Below are 21,730 nucleotides of genomic sequence, written 5' to 3' on the forward strand. Positions count from 1 at the left end.
TCTATTTTCATTAACTGCTTACTCACTTTTGAATAGCAGCCAAGAATATATTACAGCTTGTTGCTGTTTTCTTTTTATGTGGAGGAGGTGGAGGGAAGAAATAGTCTGAATTAAAAAACATCATAAATTTCAGGTTACAAATTTAAATCTTTATATCTAATGAAAAACAACCTGTAAAATTTTATCCACCCCTTTGACTTCAGACTAAAAGATCTGATGTCTCTATTTCTTCTGACTGCAACTGTGTGATGAGTAACACCAACAGCATTGGTGATCCCCTGCCACAACCTGGCTGTTCTGCATTACTGAAACACTGCAGTGCTACTTTCAGTCCTACCACAACATGCTCTGTATATTAGAAGCCCAAACAGCCTGAAATATATCCCATTAAATGAAAGAGGTCACTGCATAAGCTCTATCGCTCTATAGGGTCTTCACAATGAGGGAAGTTGCATGAAAAACTGTGCTTTTATTATGAATTTGCATCACTGGTGGCACTCTGTCAATATGGCAATAGGTGGCAGAACAACATTGTGAAGTGGACAGACTCAGAAGAAAAACTGGAGCAAGAACCCAGAGACAGACAAACAGGGTAACATGCAAAAAAAAAAAAAAAAAAAAAAAAAAAAAAAAAAAAAAAAAAAAAACCACAAAAACATGAGATGGAGAATATGGTCTCCATCACCAAAATTTCAGTTTTTCATAAGGCAGTAGTCCTAAACCTAAACTTTATCTTTTCTTTTATCAACTTCATCCCTTCAATAACAGCATCTGAATTTGTCAGCTAAGAACCCTAGCCAGTATTACTGTGACTGAAAATCATCATTCACTTCCGTAAGTAATCCTGACTTCGTCATCTTAGCCACATTCATTTGGTAGCAGGTGGAGGGAAGTGGCCTGAAACACAGGTTGGATAAAACAAAGCAGTTCCTACAGTTCTCATAAGGCAATAAAAAAATACCTAACCTGAGTCAGGCAGAATACACGGAATAGCAGAGTGGAGAGATCTGTGCAGGATTAGCGGAAGTGAAACAATCAATCTCAAAGCATATCTTTACCTTTCTTGTTCTTCCCTTGATGACTCCTACATCCTTTCAAAACGAGTTAGGGCATGAAAAGCTTGAATCTCTTGACACCTTTTACCACACAGGATTAAGTGAACTGAAGGAATCGGTACTGACAGCGTGTTTTTTCTCACATCACGCTGCTCCCATCTGTATCGTTCTAGTGGCCAGTAAAATCAGCAGTTCTTCCCACTGATGCCTTTCAATTCCCCCCATATTTAAGGTAAGGTGGTTGAGAGGTTCAAAAAACAGTCATCGATGTGAGACAATTGTCAGAAGCAACATAACTATTTTGGCTTCTGTTCTCGTACAGTAACTTCTCTTAGCAGCAACAAATTTAGTCGTACAGTACCTTTAGCTATGGCTTAAGCACATTACTGAGTGCAACTGACCCCACACCAGAAACATATCTCTCTACACATGCACTTGTCTTTCCAGAGTTCCTGAGGCACCCACTCTCTTGATTTCAGGGAGTTCCGAGTATACATGTGGATGAGAAAAGAAAAGTGGTACTGAGAGACATGGTTCTTTCCATAGTGCTTTTGTTGATGTTCAACATGCTTGCTTTCTTTTCTGTAACATGTTCCACATTCCCTGATCCAAGCACAGTTCAAGCAGCGGAATGAGGAACACCAGTGGCATATGTTTTCACTGTTTTATTCTAGTCCTGACTGGAGCTCGCAGGCTAGGAAAGGTCCTTACTATGAGAACTGCCATTGCCAGCCATGGAGCTGCACAGGAAGACAGCATTAACAAAGCCTTCTAGTCTCTTACATCCTTGGTACCTTACCTCTTGCATTTGCTAAGTTTATCAACATATACAAAGCATTTAAACCCACCAGATGAATTCCCCAGTTCATGCACTCAAGATACAGCATCACAGAAAGAAACAGCTCGCAAGTCTTAAATATACTGCAAATCTTTCCTTCATAGAGGCAAACTGAGCTGCTGACCAGGATAGTTAAATTGACCACATTTCTCCCTCCAATGCTTCCTGTCTTGTGCAGAAACCTTGTAGCAGGTTACAGTCAAGGGAGAGCATAACTGGTAGTACCAGTTGGGTTTGAAGTACCCAAAGACACAGATTTACCCATTTTACTCTTCAGTTCTTGAATATTAACATCACAGGTACTCTGCTAAGGGAGAAATTCCACACAAGCAGTTGAAAAGCAACAACAGAAGTTTGTGTGAACAGACTTAAAGTCACAGGAACAGCTACTTAAAACTGTTATCATTTAAGCATATTACAGCTTAACTCAGTAACTCATACCCATATTACCAGAAGAATTCTTATCTCTAACTGCCCTAAATATTTAGTGATTTCATGACTAAATAATTATGTTTTGCCCATTCCAAACGTGGAGTAATCTGATTCTTCACAAAATCAGGATTTTTTAACAATGAAAACTTTCTAAAATTTAGGGAAAAACACTGGAAAAAAATCCGACATTTAGGAAGCCTCATCTTAATACTTCTGGTTTGTTCAACCAGTTAGATCCTCTGAGGTACATATTAAGGTCACATCCAGGTTCAAGGTTTGGCAAGCTTGTGACAAACAAAAATTTCAGAACCTAGTATAATTGATTTTAATGAAATAGATAAATAAACTGAGGATGAGCTTTCAATATATTTAAAAATAACCATAAAGAAGAACAATTTGACTCTTCTTTGCCCTCAGTAGGTATGACAAAACATTCCCCATAGCACTGTTTTTTTCACAACACAGTGAAAACTAACACAAGAACTTCTCCTACTGCTACAAGTCTCCCCACAGGTCTCAAATAGGGGTCTTAAATGGGAGAGAAAAAAAACCATAATGTACACCTCTCTCACAACTGATATCATATTCTTTTGCACAGCAGGAACCTAAATTAAATTCACAACACCAACTGTGATTCTTCCCTCTTTTAGGACCTGGATCTCTTCATGCTGTAGACTACTGCTTATGTCAGACCTCAGTAATCATTATCAAGACTGAGTCATATATGTTTGTTCCCTTTCAAGCTGACAATGGAAATAATTTCTTCCTTTAAAAGGGAGCTATTTTATCCAACAGCTCAGTGGCTTGGGCACACACTGATGTTGTGAAATGCACAAGCTGTACATCCACTCAAACCAGAAAGGATTCAAACCCACACATCCTACCTCTGAGGGCCATGACCCCCATCTCATGCTTTAGGAGGAAGGATAGTCTTAATTCTCCTTGAAGGGTTGCCTCTCTGTAAAGAGGAACCTGAGACTCACCAGACCAAAGAACTGCTATTCTACAGCTCAAGTGAGGAGCTCACCTGATGGAGAAAAGAGCTGGACGACATTTAAACTCTCGTGATCATGTCAGAAAACAAATGATAATTAACAGTGTTTGTGCAAGCCTAAGAGTGAGGTAAGTATCAAGTTGTTATCTTCTGCTGATACAGATATACTGTGCAGCACATGCACATGTGAAACTTCTGGCATGTCTGAGAGTTGAACATGCAGGCATCGAAGCCCTAAGACCTTCTGGAGATCAGGGCTTCAGCTTTTTTGGTGGCTTCATTCCCATTCAGTGAAGAGGGAATAGCACTACATTCATAAAGACCACACGGAAAGATACTTTTAAAGACTGAGAAGCTTCCAGTTGTTACAATATTGCATATCATAAATGTTCTTAAATTAGTATTTCAGGGCAGCGTGGAGATTGGAAAAGAAGGTGGTTTCAAAAAAATAGTTAAAATTGGTTTCCATCACTGTAAATTCATGAAGCCTGCTGCTAACATCTGTCATTGGACCAAGTGCAATTTCATCATTAAAAAAACCCACATTATTTCCTCTCCTGTTTAGCTCTTTTACCGTCCTGGAAAAGTTACTGATCTGGAAGCTTCATCAGCCTCCCAGCCATCCAATCTGCAAATAAACCCCTTGTGACATGTCCAAATCTTTTCACAGTCCACCTCTTGAAAACAAATTGCAGGAGTAGCAAACCACAACTTGCATCAGCCTTGCAGAATTTGTAGCTATGGTATTTTTTGGCTGGTTGGTTTTTTAAAACTCCTAGCTTCTGAAGTAGTGATTATGTGACAGTGTCTGTTTCCTTCGTCAAATGAAATTGGAGGATCCATGCTCCTGGCTCTCTTTAAGGCTCAAAATAAAAAATTTAAAGAACTAAATTTCTGACTTCTCTCACCCAGTCTTATTATTTTAGGACACTATTTGTTGGGTATCATTTTGTGCCAGGTACTGTGCACCATATGGAAAAAGAGTGTCCTTTCTCCACACTACCTATGTGCTAAACAGAAAAAAAGAGAAAGGACCATGGGGAGAGAGGAATAATTGATGACAAAAGACTCAGTGACTTATAGCTGTAACTACCAAGTATATCACTGACTGAGGCTCAACACTGTTCCAAGACTATGCTTACCACCTTCTTAGAAATTATTTAAGTTATACTAAGTATTACCAAAAAGAAATAGCTATTAGAATTTATTACCTGAACACAGAAATGGATTTTAGCATTACTCAAGATCATGAAAACCAAAACCACATCCTTGACAATAAGAGCCAATGACCATCAGCAATATCCAGCTGAACTTACCTAGGAGAGCTGGACACTTTGTTAGTCAAGCCCTGTGTGAAAAGCCTTATAATTTCCAGTAACTAGCTTTGAATAATTGAGATAGTAGTAGCATTTTACTGAAATCCAGCTTACTGAACTCCCCAAAAAGTGCTAACCTGATTGACCATAAGGCTTATTTTGCCTTCCTTTTTTTTTTTTTTTTTTGCTAAGAAATGCACACATCAGTATTCCCAACAAAACAACCTACTAGAGGCACCTAGAAAGCAAACGTACACACATAAACAATAGTTTACTACCACATATCTAAAGTCTATGATTCCTACTGTAAGGATAACAACCGGACAAGATTGCATGTGGTTATACATATTTACAGAATAAAATACTTTCAAAGGATTAGTTTAAAATCTGCAGGACACAAATACCAAATTACCGCAGTGTGAAACTGAAATTTAGCAAAACTTGTTTAAAACATTTTTTATATTAAACAGATTCCACTGGAGCTGAAAATAAGGGTGTAATCAACCCATTTAATTTTGCCCATTTAAATGCTAATAGAAAAGTTTACTAATACATACATATAATGTATAAGTTTTCATCTGTGATGAACAGCATTTCAGTTATAGCCTTTACTCATCAAAACCCACAAGGAACTTGAAATCATACACCTGAGGACCTGAAAAGCGAAAGAAGAGTGACTAAAGCATCAAATGATGTAGTTATCATCTGGTCTGCAGTCCTCGATCGTAAGGATGAAAAAAACACATCAACAAAAAACTCCAGCAACTCTGCCTCACCCAGCAAGGAACCCACGAAGATGACAATCTGCACGGTGGTGGTGAAGTGCCGGTAGCTCTGCTCCTCGCCGCGCTCCTCGCTCTCCACGGCCTCGCTGACGTTCCCGCCCTGCCACACCATCTGCCCGGCCGAGGCGTTCCTCATCTCCAGAGCTCTGGTGACAGCCTGGTACGGGGCACGGTCGCTTTCATTCCTCAATATCCAGCTTTTGTCGTACCCCATGGCGGGAGTTCCTGCCCTCTTTGCTACCACCTAATAACCACAGGTTGTTGAGCCCTTGCCTTTAGCGAGTAAATGGAGCCCACAGGCAAAAAGGCGCTTCTGAGGATACAGCCCCGACTCTCGGAGGCATCTTCACCACATTCCTGCGTCCCGGGAAGCAGGGCCGGCTGTCCGCGTTTCCACCTTGTAAATCATGATAGCCAGGGAAGGAAAACAGAAAACAAGCCAAGCTTCTCCTTGCAATCAGCTCTCCCATATTTCTTGCTTCACACCGCCACAGGTCTCCTCAGCATGTTTTACTGCAAAAAGCAAGAGTGAGGGAATCACAGTGCACAGAATCACAGCCCGCACCGCGGCTCATCCTCCCAACTCCGCCGAGGGTCGCGGCGCGCCCGTCGCGCACCAGGGCTCACTGCACACAAAAACTGGTCTGGAAAAGTTAAGTGACCACAAGCCCTCTCTCCCCACTCCACTCTCAGTGTTGGCGCTGCCTTTCCTCACAGCCCTGAGAGAGGAAAGAGATGTTTTTTCCCCATGGCTCATCTGCTCCCGCTTTCTGCTCCTGCTCGCTCCTCCCGCGATGAAGGCACAGCTCCCCCCCTCGCCTCCCTTCTGGCTCTGCGCGGCGCTGGTCGCCGCAAGGACCCTTACACAGCGACCAAAGAGGTCAGTGAACGCTCAGTGGGTTCCACTGCGCTCCAGCCATTTCTCGGGGAAAATTAATTTGGTTTTAAATCCCAAGGCGGGGGGCGCTCGAGCCTCCAGTGAACCGAGAGGGCTCCGTACGATCCCTGCTCGCCCCGCTCTGAGCGCACCCCGCACGGTGCGCACCCCGCCAGCGCGCCTGGCGGCGACACCCCGCTCGTTCGTGCGCCAACATCCCGGCCTGGGCGCCGAGACGCTGCGCCTCTGCTACCCGCGACCCCGCCAGCCCACAGTGCTGGCTGCCGCCAAGCCCCGCCGCGATCCCTCGGGAGGCGGCGGGCGGGACTGGCGGCGGCAGGAACCGCCACGCTCCAGAGGGGCGGGCGCTCCGCCGTCACGTGCCTGCCGCGCACGGCGGCGCCGCCATTTCGCTCGGTAGCTGGGAGCGTTTCTAAATCCGTGTTTTAAAACAGGTCCGTAATTCTGAGGACAGGATTTCAAAAGGCAGTGCTGGATTCTAGTGTTGTTTGTTAGAATAGATATTTTTAATATATAATTTGCCAGTAAAGCTCCTCAATAAATGTAAAAGTTTGGGCTTTGACCGTGCAAAAGTTGTGCATCCATATAGCGGGTGCACGTTTGCCTTTAATTTGAACATCTTGGGAGGATGACTAGTTAAAAATCAAGACAAAAAAGTTTTTTCAGCCACTGGCCAGCCTGTCTGGAAATGCTCCAGGAAGAGGAGCTACCCATGAGCACGGTCCATGCACAGCAAGGCTCCCTCAAGGACCCCACACCCGCGAGATGTATTTCAGTGGCACACGTCCTGTCACCCGTGATGGGAACTTGGGTGACACAGGACAGAGCTGGATGCTGTACCATGGGTTCCAATATGTTTGCTGACCACAGGGATAGGAGACTGCCACCACCCCATTCCACCACAGGTCCTGGAGGCTGTTGGCCAAACCTCAGCTTGCACCTCTGTGTATTTGGCTCCTGCCCGTTGCAGCTTCCACTCATTCCTCTGTGAGCATGAGTCTCCCAGCTCATTGCTCCAGCCTTTTTTCCAGTAATTGATGTCTCTTACTCACTCCCAGTGTTGCCCCAGGCTCAACCACCATCTTACCCTTTTCTCTCACCCCAACTCATTCACCCTGTCCAACCAGTCCCACTTTTTTCTTGCTCTCCCCAGGCAATAATCAGCAGCTTCCACCATGCTTTTCCCTCATCTTTTCTTTCCTTAGACACCCAAATGGGCTTCTTCCTCCTTTAGGACACATTCTTGTCCCCAATTTTGGTAATCAGAGCCTGACTTCCATCCCTTCACCTCCCAGCCACCTGCAAGGCCCTTTTCCTCATACAAAGCCATCCCTTTCTCCAGCTCCTCCCTCAGTATGGGATGATGACTAAGGAACCAGGCAATGGCTAATGCTTACGATCTACAGCCTACATTGTGTACCCTCTCTGTTGTTGTTGCATAGATCTGCATAGTCGACATTAAGGAAGGATGACTTGGCTAAAGGAAAAGGTCCTGTGAAGATAGGGTAGTCCCAGTTTGACTGGCAAATGGAACAGAAGTAAGTTGTATGACCAGAACTTTGAAGGACACCATGGCCAGAAAAGAAATGTTTGCCTGGATTAAGGGTCATTTAAATATTAAAATACACCTGTATATGCTGATAAATGTAATTAAGTGCATGCTACCACATAAATGACCGTATTACTCAATTCTCCACTTAGCTCATGCTATATGTAACATAGCCAGAAGGGGACTAGATTGTTATTAGATTGTGTAAGGAGGGCAGACATTTCACCTGTTAGGAGAAAGACCCTGGAGACAGCCGACAAGCTATTCTGCGCTCCTTCCTCCCAACTGGGGATGCTGTCTTGATAAGCATGAATATTATTATCACCCAGATTAACACAACATTATTGGAGATCTATTATGGCTACTGCATTTATTAGTGGCAATTCCTACTCTGTATTTTTGTTGCTTCAAAAAACGGCACTATTTGTGCTTGTGGAAGTTTCTACTGAACACAGCCAAACGTATAATGACAAATTAGTTATAATGAGAATAAGCCCAGCTGCACCCAGCCCCTCTGATTTCTGGGGACCAGACAGAATGCAAGAGGGTTTATTTTGAGCCAAATTTCTTGCTCTTAACACTCGGGACCCTTCCCCTCTCTCCTGCATTTCTCCTAGGAAGACTGATCTCCCCTCACTGTGCCCATGGGGGAAGTGAAAACACGTTCTCACACTCACTTCATTAAATTTTAATAGCTAGAATTAAATTTTAATGTTACGACACACAATAGTTTTAATCATTTTGTCTTAAATTTTGGAAGGAAAGCTTCTGTCCAGATGCAGTCTGGCACATCCTTAGGGCAGGTGGATGTTCATTGTATTCCACTAAATCTATGGGGAGCATGTGAATATTCCACTCAGTAATGTAATTCGATTCAGTTTATGCAGTTTTCACAAGGTGAGCTAGCAAAACCACAGCACTGAAAAAGGTTGTTTCTTCCCCTTCATTCATCAAATTTTCACACTTCTGCTGGGGTTCAAGACTTTTTAAAATAAATTCTCCGAATGTTTTCATGATTATGTTATTTTACTCTGGCTTTCTTCTTGGAAACAATGAATCATTATAGAAGAAATTAAGAGGAAAAAAAATAGCCTGAGGTAGACATCTGGTCTAGAACATTTCATCCCAAACCCTTAAAAATTTTCCAAGTCACAAAGAGTGGGAACAATTAGGCAGCTTTAACTGCATAATGTTGCCCGACCCACTCACTGCTATACAGTGTAAAACAGGAGAAGTTTCCCAGGTGCTGCTGGGCTGTGTGCCCCACACTATGTGCTTAGGAAGCATAAACCCACAATTTCTGTTAAAAGAAATTTTACTTGCATTTCTTAATTACTTACTGCATCACATCTTCTAATTGGTCATTCTTGCTGTGTCTCTGTAAGAGAAAAGATGAATCTGTGCCCTAGAAACTTTTATTTCTTGTCTTTAACACAGGGAAACAAATATTTATACAAATAGTTATACAAATATTTATACAAAATATACAAATATTTATACAAAAATTTATACAAACTGATAGATAAGCATACCCAACTGCATCAGAGCAAACTCCAGTGGTCAGTTACAGTGCCCCAGGGCACATCTGACTGAGCAAAAGGATATCTCTCTTGCTGCTAGATAAAGACTACACAGCTTTGGTCATGCATTTCCCACAAAAAAACAGATGAGGCAGAAAGACCTTGCCACAAAAGACACATTCCAGGAGTGGTAAGGAACAGAGAACAGCATCACAACAGTGATACAATTTAATACTTGGCTTTGGTTAGATACTAATGAGCATTATTTAAGTGCGACTGAAAGATAAACATATACATGGAACAAGCTTTCAATTTCAGAAGGAAAATTGAGGGCTATAGAAACTGTTCATTAGCATAAGTCCCTCCTTAAGTGGTGTCATCCGTTTATATATCTGGGTGCATGGTAGCAAGCTGCAGACTACTGTAACATTTTTCTTTGCCTGGGGATTACTCACCTAGTCGATAAGCTTGTATGTATGAATTTACTTCGGGTTTCTTTATTAAGATCCCAAAACTTACTGGAGGGTACATCCTGTGGCAGTCCTGTTCAGTAGTTACTACAAGAAGTGACCAAAGAAAAGCACGTTTTCTTCTCTGGTTACCACTGCTCTCCTGACAACCTCCAGCTGCCTATCTCTGGCAAGTTCCACCAAGGAGACCCAGGGGCTGAGGGGTGTTCTTCGGGTCTGGCCTCACTTTGTGTTTGCAGTTTAAGTAGCTTCTTGTCCTCCACGTGCAGTCGTCAGTGGAAACATTTTCATGGTTTTTACAGGAATTTATATCCTGCCTCAGATCTACATTAAATCCATTCTGAATTTTGTGGTTACCTTTCCATTTCGCAAATCTTTCTCAAGGTCTGTTAAAAAAATCTGCACAGTAACTAGTCGTATTTGCTGCGTATCCTTGTATTGTAGGTATAACTTGAGGCTTATCATGGGGGGTGTCCAGGCTGCACATTAGGAAAAGGTTCTTCACCCAGAGAGTCACTGGAACAGGCTCCCCAGGGAAGCGGTCCCAGGGTTTGGACAGCGCTCTTAGTCACAGTTTAGTTTCAGCTAGTCCTGTGAGGGCCTCGGTAATCCTTGTAAATCCCTTCCAACTCAGATATTCCTAGTGGGCGAACCACCGACCCCAGAGGTGCCCCCCCCGGCCCGGCTCCTCCTCCTCCCGGCCCGCGGGGGCGGTGCTGGGGCCGCGCTCCGGCACCACTCGCAGGGGCAGCGTGGCGGTGCCGCCCGCCATGGCCGCCGCCCGCCCCCGGCGGGGCAGCTGACATGGCCCGGGCCAGCGGCGCGCAGCACATGCCCGCGGAGACTGCCGGAGAGCCGCCGGAGAGCTACCAGCTGCGGCAGGAGAACGAGCTCCAGGTGCTGGAGTCCATCTACGGGCAGGACTTCCAGGATCTGCGGCAGAGCCAGGCCTGGAAGGTAGTGAGCGGGGCCCGCACGGTGCGGATGCTGCGGGGGGCGGAGCGGGAGCAGGGCCGGCGGCGGGGACGCGGCTGGCGCTGCCCCGGTGCTGCCGGTCCATGTCTGCCTTGAGGGGCGCGTCTCGCCTCCCTCTAGCCCTGCAAGGGATCGCCCTTCCGATTAGTCCTCAAGATAGAAGTGCTCTCACTATATGCAGTGCTGTGTTTATAAATTGCATTTTAACTAATTGTTAGGCTTTAAAAAAATGGCCTCTTAATTCATTGCTTAACCGGCTAATCACATACCTGCTTAATTAATTAATCGCATCGATACAGATGGTGATCTTTGCACAGTTATTATATGCTGTGGTTTTCTCAAACTGTGGCTGTTTCCATGATAACTTAATACTTCAGCTTTCACTTTTATAGGTTTGGGGTTTTTTAGTTACACCTAGTTAATGCTCAGGTCTAGTACTCGCTACTCTCTTGCATTTAACTTTCGTGTCTACAACATCTAATTGATGGGGTTTTTTTAACTACGCTTTTGGCGCTGTTTTCCTGGACCTGGAGATACCGATCACTCTTCTGTTCTCCAAGTTCACTTCTGCTGTCGTTTCTTTTTACATTCTTTTGTCTTCAGTTTCTACAAAATATATCATAGCCTCTGCTGTGTTTTTTTTCTGCCGTAGATCTGAACTTAAAATTTTTGCAGCAACTTTGTAACTTTTTTCTTTTCTCGTGGAGTTTGGTGAGAACACTCGTAATAATTTGTAGGGTTTTCAGAAGTGTTGCAAACCTCACTCCCTATTAAAAGTTCTACCTGACATGCTCTTGACTTGACCTGTTCTCTTGCTTGCTGGAAATGCAAATAGAAAATAGAGGGGATAGTTACCATCTGTTTCCTTATTTGTTTTTCCATGTAGTCTTGCTTCCCTATCAGTTTTTCATGTTACTAAGGTATGGGTTGTTTTTTTGGGGTTTTTTGTGTTTGTTTGGGTTTTTGTTTTGTTTTTTAAGTTCTAATTAAAAAGAAAGAAGTTTAGAATGTTTATATGGACATATTTTACTTTACTCTGATTTCAAGTAGGTGATTTGAACAGGCTGGGGAGGGGCGAAGGCAATACTTATTATAATTCTGGTTTATGTCTAACCCCAAAATATAACTAGAAAAAAACTACTGTCCATTTGTTTGCCCACATAAAGTGTATATCAGTGTGAAGTCTGTTGCCATGCCAGAAAATAATGATTGATGTTAGTGATCTAAACCAGAAAGAAACAATTTGGTTTTTTTAATAAATTTAATTTATGTTATTCCCTAAATAACCTGTATTTATTTAATTTTTTTCCTCCTGCTGTTCCACAGTAAGCAGAATACAAGAGTTTTGTTTTAGAACCTCCTTTTTACTGAGTCTGAATAATCTTTGTAATAACTGTAACTACATTGCTGAAGAAGTTGCAAAAATATTCTGGATAAACTGTGGTAATCAGTGGACCAGTTCACTGTCACTGATCAATATCACTGCATTAACATACTTTTTTCATTATTTGGATGGTGTAACCTGTATCCTACTATACTATATGTTGAGAGTTGAATGTTTTCATTGCAACAAAACCTTTTCAATCTGAAGTTTTTGTTTTGCATTTTAGGTGCGACAGCCTCCTGAAATTAGTTTAGTTCTGCGTCCTCAGGGATTGACTGGTGCTAATGAAGTGTATGCCAAAGTTGACCTGTGGGTCAAGTGTCCACATACTTACCCTGATACGTGAGTGAACATTAAAATATAACTTTTTTTTTCTCTGTTCTCCATAGTAAAGTGTAAGTTGAAAAAATACGTAGTTTTATTCTTCACTCTTACTCTGACTTTCTGCATGTCAGTATTTATTAAACCTGTAGTACTTTATAGTATGCAACTCTAAACTTTGACCCCTGAATTGGATGTAGTTTTTTGTGCAATGGAGAATAATAGTGTCAGTGCAAGACTGCAGCCCCAGTTCATAGCTTGCAAATACATGAACACATGTTCATGTGCTGGTATCTTAGTGCCTTTTTTAAACTTCAACTTGTGACTCTTTCAGCTGACACAAACTGAATCTCCTTTTTTAAAGCCATCTGCTCTCTTAGTTGTATCTGCTGTCCTGTTTTCTGCTGGATTAGTCTTCTTTTGGAAGAGTCCTCCATAGAGAATGTGGAAGGAATTGCAGGTGGCAGCCTCCCCCAGCATTTTGGGTTGGCAAGTGATTTCTGGGTTAAGTGTTGCTCTGTGCCCAGTTTTCTTCTGTCCTTATGCCACAGATAGTGTCCAAAGCATAACTCCCTTCAGTCCATCCATTTCTGCTGTGGCATGCATGGTGTACAAGGAAAGTGCTAGTCTTTGCTAAGTGATAGCTCAGTTATACCCTATAACAAGAACATAACAGCTAAGATAGCATATCTACAGACATTTTGCTTGTACACTTTATTTTAAGTATTTTTTTAAGTTTAGCTGATATTTATTTATTGCATGTTTCTTGAGATTTGTGTAAGCTGTATAGTGGTGATAAATTTTAAACATCTGTTATGCTAGTAATATTTCAAAAGGCTTGTTAAGTAAATTACTGGTGAAGAGCTGAATGATAAGGTTCTGCAGGGTTTCTTTGGTAGTTCTGCTGTTAAGTGTAACTGGCAGGTAATCTGCAACCAGAAAATTTGATGGTAGAGAATATGAATCAGTATTTCTGGCTTTATATTGTATATGTAACATTTATATTCTGTTATTTGAGCACTAATGGCCAAGTGACTACAAACTCCATTTCTTTTCCCTCACACACTGTTTTTATCAGTATTCTGTTGCTTGCTCCACTCAGTTTTTCTAATGAGGACTTTTGTGTGTTTTGTTGCTGTCCCTCAGAGTTCCTGAAATACAATTGAAAAATTCAAAAGGCTTGTCAAATGAGAAAATAAATGAACTAAAATCCAGATTAGCTGAACTGGCAAAACAGTGCCGTGGAGAGGTAAGAGCTTTTCATTTCCTTGAGAAATATACTCTGAACCAAATAGTTCTAAAAATGTATGGTATGATATAGTGGAATACATTCACATTGGAAGTATAAGTTGCATTGCTCTTAAGGAGGGACTGTCTTTCTTAAGAATGTTTCTAATTAATGAAAGTTGAAACTGTGGATGCTCTTAAAATCCAGTACCTGTGTAAATGATGCAAGCTTTATCTCTGTTCAAACGTTCATGTTATGAGGGTTTAGAGGTTCTGAGTTATTTCACAGTATGAGAAGCAATACTAACTCTAAAACTAAGAGCTTTCTGCACTTTTCAAGTTAATTTGATTATTGTAAGAGGCCATACCTGTTTAAGCAAATAGCAGTTCCCCGGGGAGTTTTTTGAATGTGGTCTTGTTCATCTAGTGTTGAGCTGAAGAGCAAGAGACCTTTCTTCTAACACAAGCTCAACACTTGAGTTCTCTGTCTATAGCACAGTCACTCCATGCCATTGTGCCTTTTTTTCTGCTTTGTTTAGGAATAGCAATATTTGAGTTTCTCCTGAATTGGATAAGAAGAGAAACATGAAGCTTAGACCTTGTTTCTGTTTTAAGGGATTTTATAAGTCCTCAGATATGTTTAATATTTAAAATACCTTTCCATTCTTATTGAGGCTGAAATGTTTCAAAGAATTACTAGCAGAGAATTCTTAGTGAAAGCAGTGTTTATGGTGTGTTTCTTATGGCTGTTTGGAAATGTTGCAGGTAAACTTATTTGAATAGCCCCATCTGACTTTTTAAAAGTGAGAAATATGCAGCAGTGGATGTTACATGCTGAAATGGGATACTGTTTTACTATCAGTTTCCTAAGCCTGTCAACTTTAGAGATTTGGCTAGGGCTACCTATCATTCAGTCTTGCCATAACAAATCTGTTTTCATTTGAATACTACTGTTTTGATTACCAATTTTTCTGGAGATACTTTGAAATGAACTGTTTTAGCCAGGTACTGTTTTGTTCATTCTGTTCAATAACCAAGAATTTTCTGAAATTTTTCAGTGTCTTTGGAAATTGCTGCCGAATTGCTTTTTTGAGTGGGTGTTATTTGGCTATGTGATGTACTTCTTTCAGGTGATGATATTTGAACTTGCCGACCATGTACAGTCTTTCCTCAGTGAGTATAATAAACCACCTTCCAAGTCTTTCCATGAAGAAATGCTAAAAAATCATCAAAAAGAACAAGAAAGATTAGCTCAGGAGGAATTGCGTAGGGCACAAGAAGTTAAGAGAAGAGAGGAACAGGAGGTAAGAGAAATCAAAGTATGAATAACTCTATATTCTTAACGTAATCATGATTTGAAAATCATTCTGCATAGTGGTGTGTTTTAGTGAATTATTAACTTGTCAGACCTGTCAGTATGAGTTGATCAATATGCACTGTATGAACTATCTATTGGTCTAATTGTAATATTTTAATGATGTGGTTTTAACCCTGAGAAATATTTATGCCTTAAACAAACCTAAATGTTGATTCCTGATCCTGTGAAAATCACTTATCTAGAGGACCTTAAAAGTTAGCTTACACTTGGGTATATAGTAAGTGCATTTCATTTTAACTAGGAAGTATTAGCCAGGCAGACAGGTAATCATACCTTCTTTCACCCACTGGGTAACTGCAGTGTTCACTATGACAGGTGTCTCTAGAGAGAAATAAATTTAATCTAAAGAGACCTGAGACCACCTATATCCTTCATTAGAAATGAGGTCTCATAGAGGCTAGTAGTGTGGAGTCTCCACACTATGAGGAATATGGATAGAATAGCTCTGGTTTTGTTTTAGTTTATCCCTCTGTCTTTTCTGTGTGTGGAACTTTATTGTTGGGTCTGGCAGAAGTCATTTGCCTACAATTCCATTCTCCTATGTCATATATATACTGTTAACTTCCTTAGGAGAGCTATTTTGACTGCTCTTTTTTTATTCTTGTGACATCCACAAGTCCTCTTTAATACTTTTGAAAAATCAGCATCACAGCTCTTTCTTTTAAGCCAGGGTACGATTTTAGCCGTTGCATTGTGTGTACTGTTGCATCTTTAACAACACCAGAATTCATTTCAGCAACGTGAAATCCTTAATGAGATTCAAAGAAGGGAGGAAGAGAAAAGAGAAGAAAGAAAAAAGAAGGAGATTGCCAAACAGGTATTCTTTCTAAGCAGGTGTGCAAAAAAAACATTGCAATAAGCTCTTCCTAGAGCTCTAGCATATGCTTGTAAAAATTTGAGAGACTTACATGACTAAATTTTCCTGGACATCTTTTCTCATCCAGTGCTCTTAATAGATCTAAGTTAAAATACGTTCTTGATGATACGGGTTTTATTTGTAGAATATAATAGCATCTTAAGTGTACCAAGATATTTTCAAACACACATAGAAAAAAGTTGGTATGTTAATGATTCCAGTTTCTTTACATTCTTGCTCATGGGCAATGCTGAAAGGTACCTTCTGAAATCTCAACACTTTTTCCGTGTCCTCATGTATACATTTATTATGAAAACATTACTTTTGTGATCTGGGTGACTTCATAGAATGATAATTATAACTTATGTATTTTGAAGATAGGAGTGATTTCTGTACTTAATTTGGTGTCTTTCCTGATTTACAGGAACGTTTGGAAACAACTGCTCTGACAAATCAAGAAAATTCTCGCAGTAGAGACACTGCAGGGTATAAAGTTGCTTCACGCTTAAATGGGAGCTGTTTGGAACATGGGGTGAATAGTAAACACCGACCGAATTCAACTGGACGCTCAAAGTATGCGTGTTTGTTGTTGTTGATTTTTGGTTTTCTGTGGTTTTGTTTGGGTTTTTTTTTTTTGCAAACATTAAATTTCAAAGTGAAATTTGAAGGCAAGGGAATAGTGTGTCATGTTCATCTGTTCGTTTTGGTCTCTTCCTCCCCCTCCTCCCCCTTCATTTGGCATGGTTTAACTAATTCATGTGCTCTAGATAACTTTGGACCTTTCTGATTTTTAAGGTCTGTATTCAACTCCTGGCTTTAAATATTGAGACCCAGTGCAGCAGATGTTGCTGCTAAAATACTGGATTTCTAATCAGACACGTATTTTTGCACTAACTCAGTATCTTTGAAGTTAATGGATATTATTGTTGGATGAAAAAGTCTCTGAAAGCTAATTCTCTTGCAGAATTAATATATTTAGGGACTAGGGCATGTGAACAATACTCTCTTTTTGAGTTGGAGAAAAATGTTCTGTTCACACTGCAGACGAGAACGACAGCTTTCTGTTAGTAATAATGAAGAATCCCCTGGAAACCATGAAGTTTTGAACTTCAGCACAAGTGGTTCTGGACAACTTACTGTCCATAAAGGAAAATGTCTAGGTAAGCAAAATTACAATTGTAGCTTGAAATGCTGGTTTTGAGACTGCCTGTTTTGATTTTGTTGGGTGGTTTCTGTGAATGAAACTTCCCTGTCCGACCATCCAGGAGGCGCTCTGGCCGTCACTCTCACACAATCTGGGCTGGGACTGAAGTGCCTTTGCAGCTACACAGCAACACTCACACAGTCAGACCAGCTTTCCCTACTGGCTCCATCCCAGATTTCCCGTGGCAGAGTCTCAGATGTCATGATCCTCAGAATAATTTAATCATGGTGTAATAACTAAATAACAAGACTGACAGCTAGAGCCTGTGCCTCCAAGGAAGGACCCCAAACAAAGGAACCCCTGGGTTTTTATACCCTCACAGTCCAAGCGTGGGAAAGTCTGGGGGTCTCGGCTCCTGCTGTCTCTGAGTGGGGTCCATGGCTGGCCCACAGATCCCTGTGCCCTTTTACAGGCAAAGGGTCAGCAGGTCACAACTTCTTGCCTCAGGCTTGGGCTCCTGCTCCCCAGAGCTCAACCTGCAACTCCACTGCAGCTGCACATCCAGCTACCTGCACTGAATGTATTCTTTAACAGTTTGCTTTGTTTGTTAACTTAAGCAATATTAACGGGTACAAGCAGCAAGGATAGAGTACTGTAGTGGATTGTGATATGTCACAATAAGAATGGGAGAGAGTAATAGGAGAAGTTAATTTGTGGTAAATGTTTCGCATTTTTCTAGACTATTTTAAATAAAAACTTGCTTCTTCAGATACAATTGCATAACTGAATAGCCATAAAAAAAAAATCAAACTACCCTCTTAATGTTTTATATTCTTGGCATAACTAAATTAATACTGAAAACTATTTACCTTTAAATTTAAATAGCTAGCTTGTCAGATATACATGGCAACCAAGCAAGAAGTCACACATTAGCTCTCAGTAGCATGTGAAAGTGCTGATAAGCACAGGGTGGAAGGGCAAACTTACTCTCCTTCCATCGCTGCTGATAACAATGGCATAAAAGCAGCGGGTTTAGCAAAAACAGACTTTCAGAGCTGAAAGGCCTCCGTGAAGGGCCCACACGAATGGACCATCAAATGTTCTCTTTGTTTTCAACATAGCACTTCCTCAGTGGAGGGATGAACAGCCTGAAGGTCTGTGAAGCAAGGAGAATTTTATTTTGCAGTTCGAAGATGAACAGTTCTGTTATTGTGTGTAGAGTTTGGCATTTGCAAATCAGGAAGATTGTTCATATCGTAAAACTTGGAATTCTTTAAAATGTGCAACAGTTTTTGCCCATGTAGTACAGCTTTCATTTGAGTACTGCTGCATAGCATTCAGTCTCATCAGACTTGATATTTGCCATACCTACTATGTAGATATGAGTCTTGTTTAGTTGTAAGTAGGTTTATATTTCTGAACTTTGGAAAACAGGCTTACTGGTGTTTATTTAGCATTTATTTAGCAGGAGCTCTTGTCGAGTCCTCAGAAACAAAAGAAGCCATGTTCCTCTTCTCTCCCTTTCTATACAGGCAGGGATGAACAGCTTGGTAAATCAGTCTACAATGCCTTGGAAATTCGCAGTGGAGACTTTGTTTTAATATATGAGTGGGTTCTGCACTGGCAAAAAAAGATGGGAAGATTTCTTACAACGCATGAAATGGAAAAGATTGAGAAGTCTAAGAAACAGGTGATGTTTTGCATTTGGCTTAATAAAGATTAGGTGAGGCTCAGTGGTTTTCTTGAGGCTGCTAGTCTATATTAAACTTGAGAGGGTGGTAATGAGCTTTAAAATGCTGATATTTAGAGTATTTGTATGAACAAAGATGAATATATGGGGTATTCAGGAGTTCCTTTACAATAATATAAATGCAAGAAAGTGTGTTTGCAAGTATGCATAAATAATAAAATATTAAAATTCTGAAGAAAGAGGGAATCAAGCTTACCTGTCAGAAATCGACGCTGTACCTTCCCCTTGTGTACAATACTGCATTTTTAGAAAAGTATGAGGGTGTTATATATTTTGTACGTATTTTTTATATGTAATATATTTTAGTAGTGTTGTGTTCACAAGATATGACACAATGCATGTTATGTTGTGTTTCTCTACCAGCTTCAGGGTGCAGAAACAGAGTTCAACTCACTGACGAAGCTAAGTCACCCAAACATAGTACATTATAAATGTATGAACCTTAAAGAACGGGACGATTCAATTGTGGTGGATATTTTAGTGGAGCACATAAGTGGTTGCAGCCTTTCTACATACTTGCACAAAGAGACTCCAGTTCCAGTTGAGCAGTTGCGCCATTATGTGACCCAGATCTTGTCAGCTCTTGACTACTTGCACAGTAATTCAGTAGTGCACAAAGTTCTTTGTGCTTCCAGTGTCCTGGTAGATGCTGAAGGCAACATCAAGGTGACAGACTACAGCATTTCCAAGCGCTTAGCTGATATCTGCAAAGCAGATGTTTTTGAGCAAACCAAAGTTCGTTTTAGTGAGGATGGTCTTCCCAACAAACCTGGGAAAAAAGGAGATGTATGGCGTCTGGGCTTGCTTCTGCTTTCACTCAGCCAGGGCCAAGTAACCAAGGAATTTCCAGTTGCTGTTCCTACCAATTTACCTGCTGACTTCCAAGACTTTCTGGGAAAGTATGTTTTTTTTCATTCATGTATTTTTTGTCCTTTTTTGTTTGTTTGTTTAAAGATTTGAACAGTTTTTTTAAAGAACAACTAAGTCCTCCTGTGTTGCTAGTTGTAGTTTTTAGAGAAGAGGTGATTGCTGTCTCATGGCTCAGGCTGCTAATCTGTTTTTGGGAGAGTGTCTGGTGCTCTCTTTTTCTCTGCTCTGCCACCATGTGTCACTGTGCATAAGTCATTTAGTCTGTCTTTGCTTCTTATTCCCATCTGAATAATACAGGTGATAATTTCTTAACTATAAAGAGAAGTCTTTGAACATTTACTCCTGATATAAAATAGTTCTGTCCTTGGTTTACCAACAGGTGTGTTTGCTTGGAAGATAAAGAAAGATGGACTCCTCAGCAGTTGTTACAACATAGTTTTATAAACATTCCGCGAATAAAAATACCTGTAGCTGAAGAAGATCTAGATGGTAAGGACCTTAGTTCTTCCCATATTCTGCTAAGTGGCTACATGCCTTCAGTAACAGACAAATTGAGCTGTGCTACAGCTTCACAAGGCTGCACGAGTGTGTTACATTAACTAACTTAAAAGCTGGTGTGATCTTTTGAGTTCTCTATCCATGACTAACTGGGGTGGACTGACTACTGTTGTTTCTTCAGTAGAAGCCGCTCATGCTTTAACGAAACCTGTAGATTCATCCACATCCTGCATGGTGTAAATGTAGACCTAATTTTGTTCTTGGAAGATGGTGTTCCAGTGAGAGTTCTTTGCTTGTCATGTTCTTGTTAAAATCATTCCTTCGTCCAGCATAGCTTTAGCAATTAAAAACTGTATTAAGGTCTATGTTTGTACCAGAACTTAACTCTTCACAGTAGGGCAGTTCTGTATTTTAGGTTTTAGTTGCACTTGAAGTTTTTTAGGTTTTATCTCTTTCATGGTACTTATTTGACAGTCCCTCGTGGCTTATCCCCATATTACCAGGGTTGGTAACTTTGTCTTCATTACAGATTCAGCAGGTGTAGATTGCATCGAGACAGTTATACCCAGCAGTCAGATATCCAGTGCTTCATTCTTCACAGAAACACAGAGACAATTTTCACGCTACTACAATGAGTTTGAAGAGCTAAAATTACTTGGCAAAGGGGCTTTTGGAGCAGTCATCAAGGTATGGAATAAAAATTGTTTCCTCTAGAATCCTTTTTGGAGGTGTTTGTTTTCTTCTGAAGCAAAACAGTATATTCTGTCTTTGCATGGTTCTATTTATCTGCCGGTGTGCTGGCTCTGTGGTGTGGTTTTTATCTGAAATTGAATAGGCTGAAAAGTTTTGCAAGAAGTTCTGGGAATCTGCGGAGAAGCCTGTCAGAATGGGGAAGCTTGCATTTTAATTGTAGTCATTTTCCAGGTGGAAGGAAGATTTCCTGTTTTGTGAAATTATTCTACTTCTGGCTCTGCTTGGTAAGACATTTGTGAGCATTTGACTTTAGATTAATTTGTATTTTGCAGGTAAGAAATAAGCTTGATGGTTGCTATTATGCTGTGAAACGTATTCGTGTAAACCCTACCAGCAAGCAATTCCGGAGGATTAAGGGAGAAGTAACGTTACTTTCCCGCTTGAACCATGAGAATATTGTGAGGTATTACAATGCTTGGATAGAGAAACATGGAAGTCCTGTTCCCACTGTGTCATCATCTGAAACAACCGAAGAGAGAAGAATGCCCCCCAAAGCTGGTCTCTTCATGCTTACCACTGAGGAGACAAATGATGTGGAAACTAATGCTCCTCCTCCAGTTTTGACAAGTTCAGTTGAGTGGAGTACTTCATGTGAAAGATCCTCTAGCAACAAATTCAGTGGAGCTGATCAGGAGTCCAGTGATGACGACGATGACGGTGATGGCGTGTTCTCGCATTCATTTTTGTAAGTAGGCTTCAGTATAGGCACTGTGAGGG

The 21,730-nt window shown here is 41.0% G+C and overlaps 2 protein-coding genes across 10 annotated transcripts in view; one reads left to right on the forward strand and one right to left on the reverse strand.

Annotated features, from left to right (window-relative positions):
* The window catches only part of GPR176 (G protein-coupled receptor 176), a 39,298-nt gene extending 29,256 nt beyond the window's left edge, over positions 1 to 10,042 (reverse strand). The window contains exons 1-2 of one of the 5 annotated variants that reach the window (XM_027896207.1): positions 6,286 to 6,557; positions 5,412 to 5,577 (exon numbers count right to left, since the gene is read on the reverse strand). In XM_027896207.1, coding sequence (XP_027752008.1) covers positions 5,412 to 5,556 — 145 coding nt within the window. In that variant the 5' untranslated portion in view covers positions 5,557 to 5,577; positions 6,286 to 6,557. Of the gene's footprint in view, positions 1 to 5,411; positions 6,140 to 6,285; positions 6,558 to 9,906 lie in introns of those variants that run through there. The other 4 variants (XM_027896211.1, XM_027896206.1, XM_027896210.1 and 1 more) reach the window with 4 other exon arrangements.
* Positions 10,043 to 10,613: 571 nt separating this feature from the next.
* EIF2AK4 (eukaryotic translation initiation factor 2 alpha kinase 4) overlaps positions 10,614 to 21,730 on the forward strand; it is a 37,072-nt gene continuing 25,955 nt past the window's right edge. For all 5 annotated transcript variants that reach the window (XR_003572607.1, XM_027896205.1, XM_027896202.1 and 2 more), the window contains exons 1-12: positions 10,614 to 10,814; positions 12,443 to 12,558; positions 13,684 to 13,786; positions 14,895 to 15,068; positions 15,879 to 15,959; positions 16,423 to 16,571; positions 17,043 to 17,158; positions 18,675 to 18,832; positions 19,256 to 19,791; positions 20,142 to 20,251; positions 20,790 to 20,947; positions 21,286 to 21,698. Coding sequence is in view for 4 of the 5 variants with exons in the window: in XM_027896205.1 (XP_027752006.1) it covers positions 10,662 to 10,814; positions 12,443 to 12,558; positions 13,684 to 13,786; positions 14,895 to 15,068; positions 15,879 to 15,959; positions 16,423 to 16,571; positions 17,043 to 17,158; positions 18,675 to 18,832; positions 19,256 to 19,791; positions 20,142 to 20,251; positions 20,790 to 20,947; positions 21,286 to 21,698 (2,267 nt within the window). In the remaining variant the exon portion in view is untranslated. The remainder of the gene's footprint in view (positions 10,815 to 12,442; positions 12,559 to 13,683; positions 13,787 to 14,894; positions 15,069 to 15,878; positions 15,960 to 16,422; positions 16,572 to 17,042; positions 17,159 to 18,674; positions 18,833 to 19,255; positions 19,792 to 20,141; positions 20,252 to 20,789; positions 20,948 to 21,285; positions 21,699 to 21,730) is intronic.

Source organism: Empidonax traillii, unplaced genomic scaffold (assembly GCF_003031625.1).
Source record: "Empidonax traillii isolate 1590-97213 ecotype Southwest subspecies unplaced genomic scaffold, ASM303162v1 scaffold487:size479533, whole genome shotgun sequence".
Lineage (NCBI taxonomy): Eukaryota > Metazoa > Chordata > Aves > Passeriformes > Tyrannidae > Empidonax > Empidonax traillii.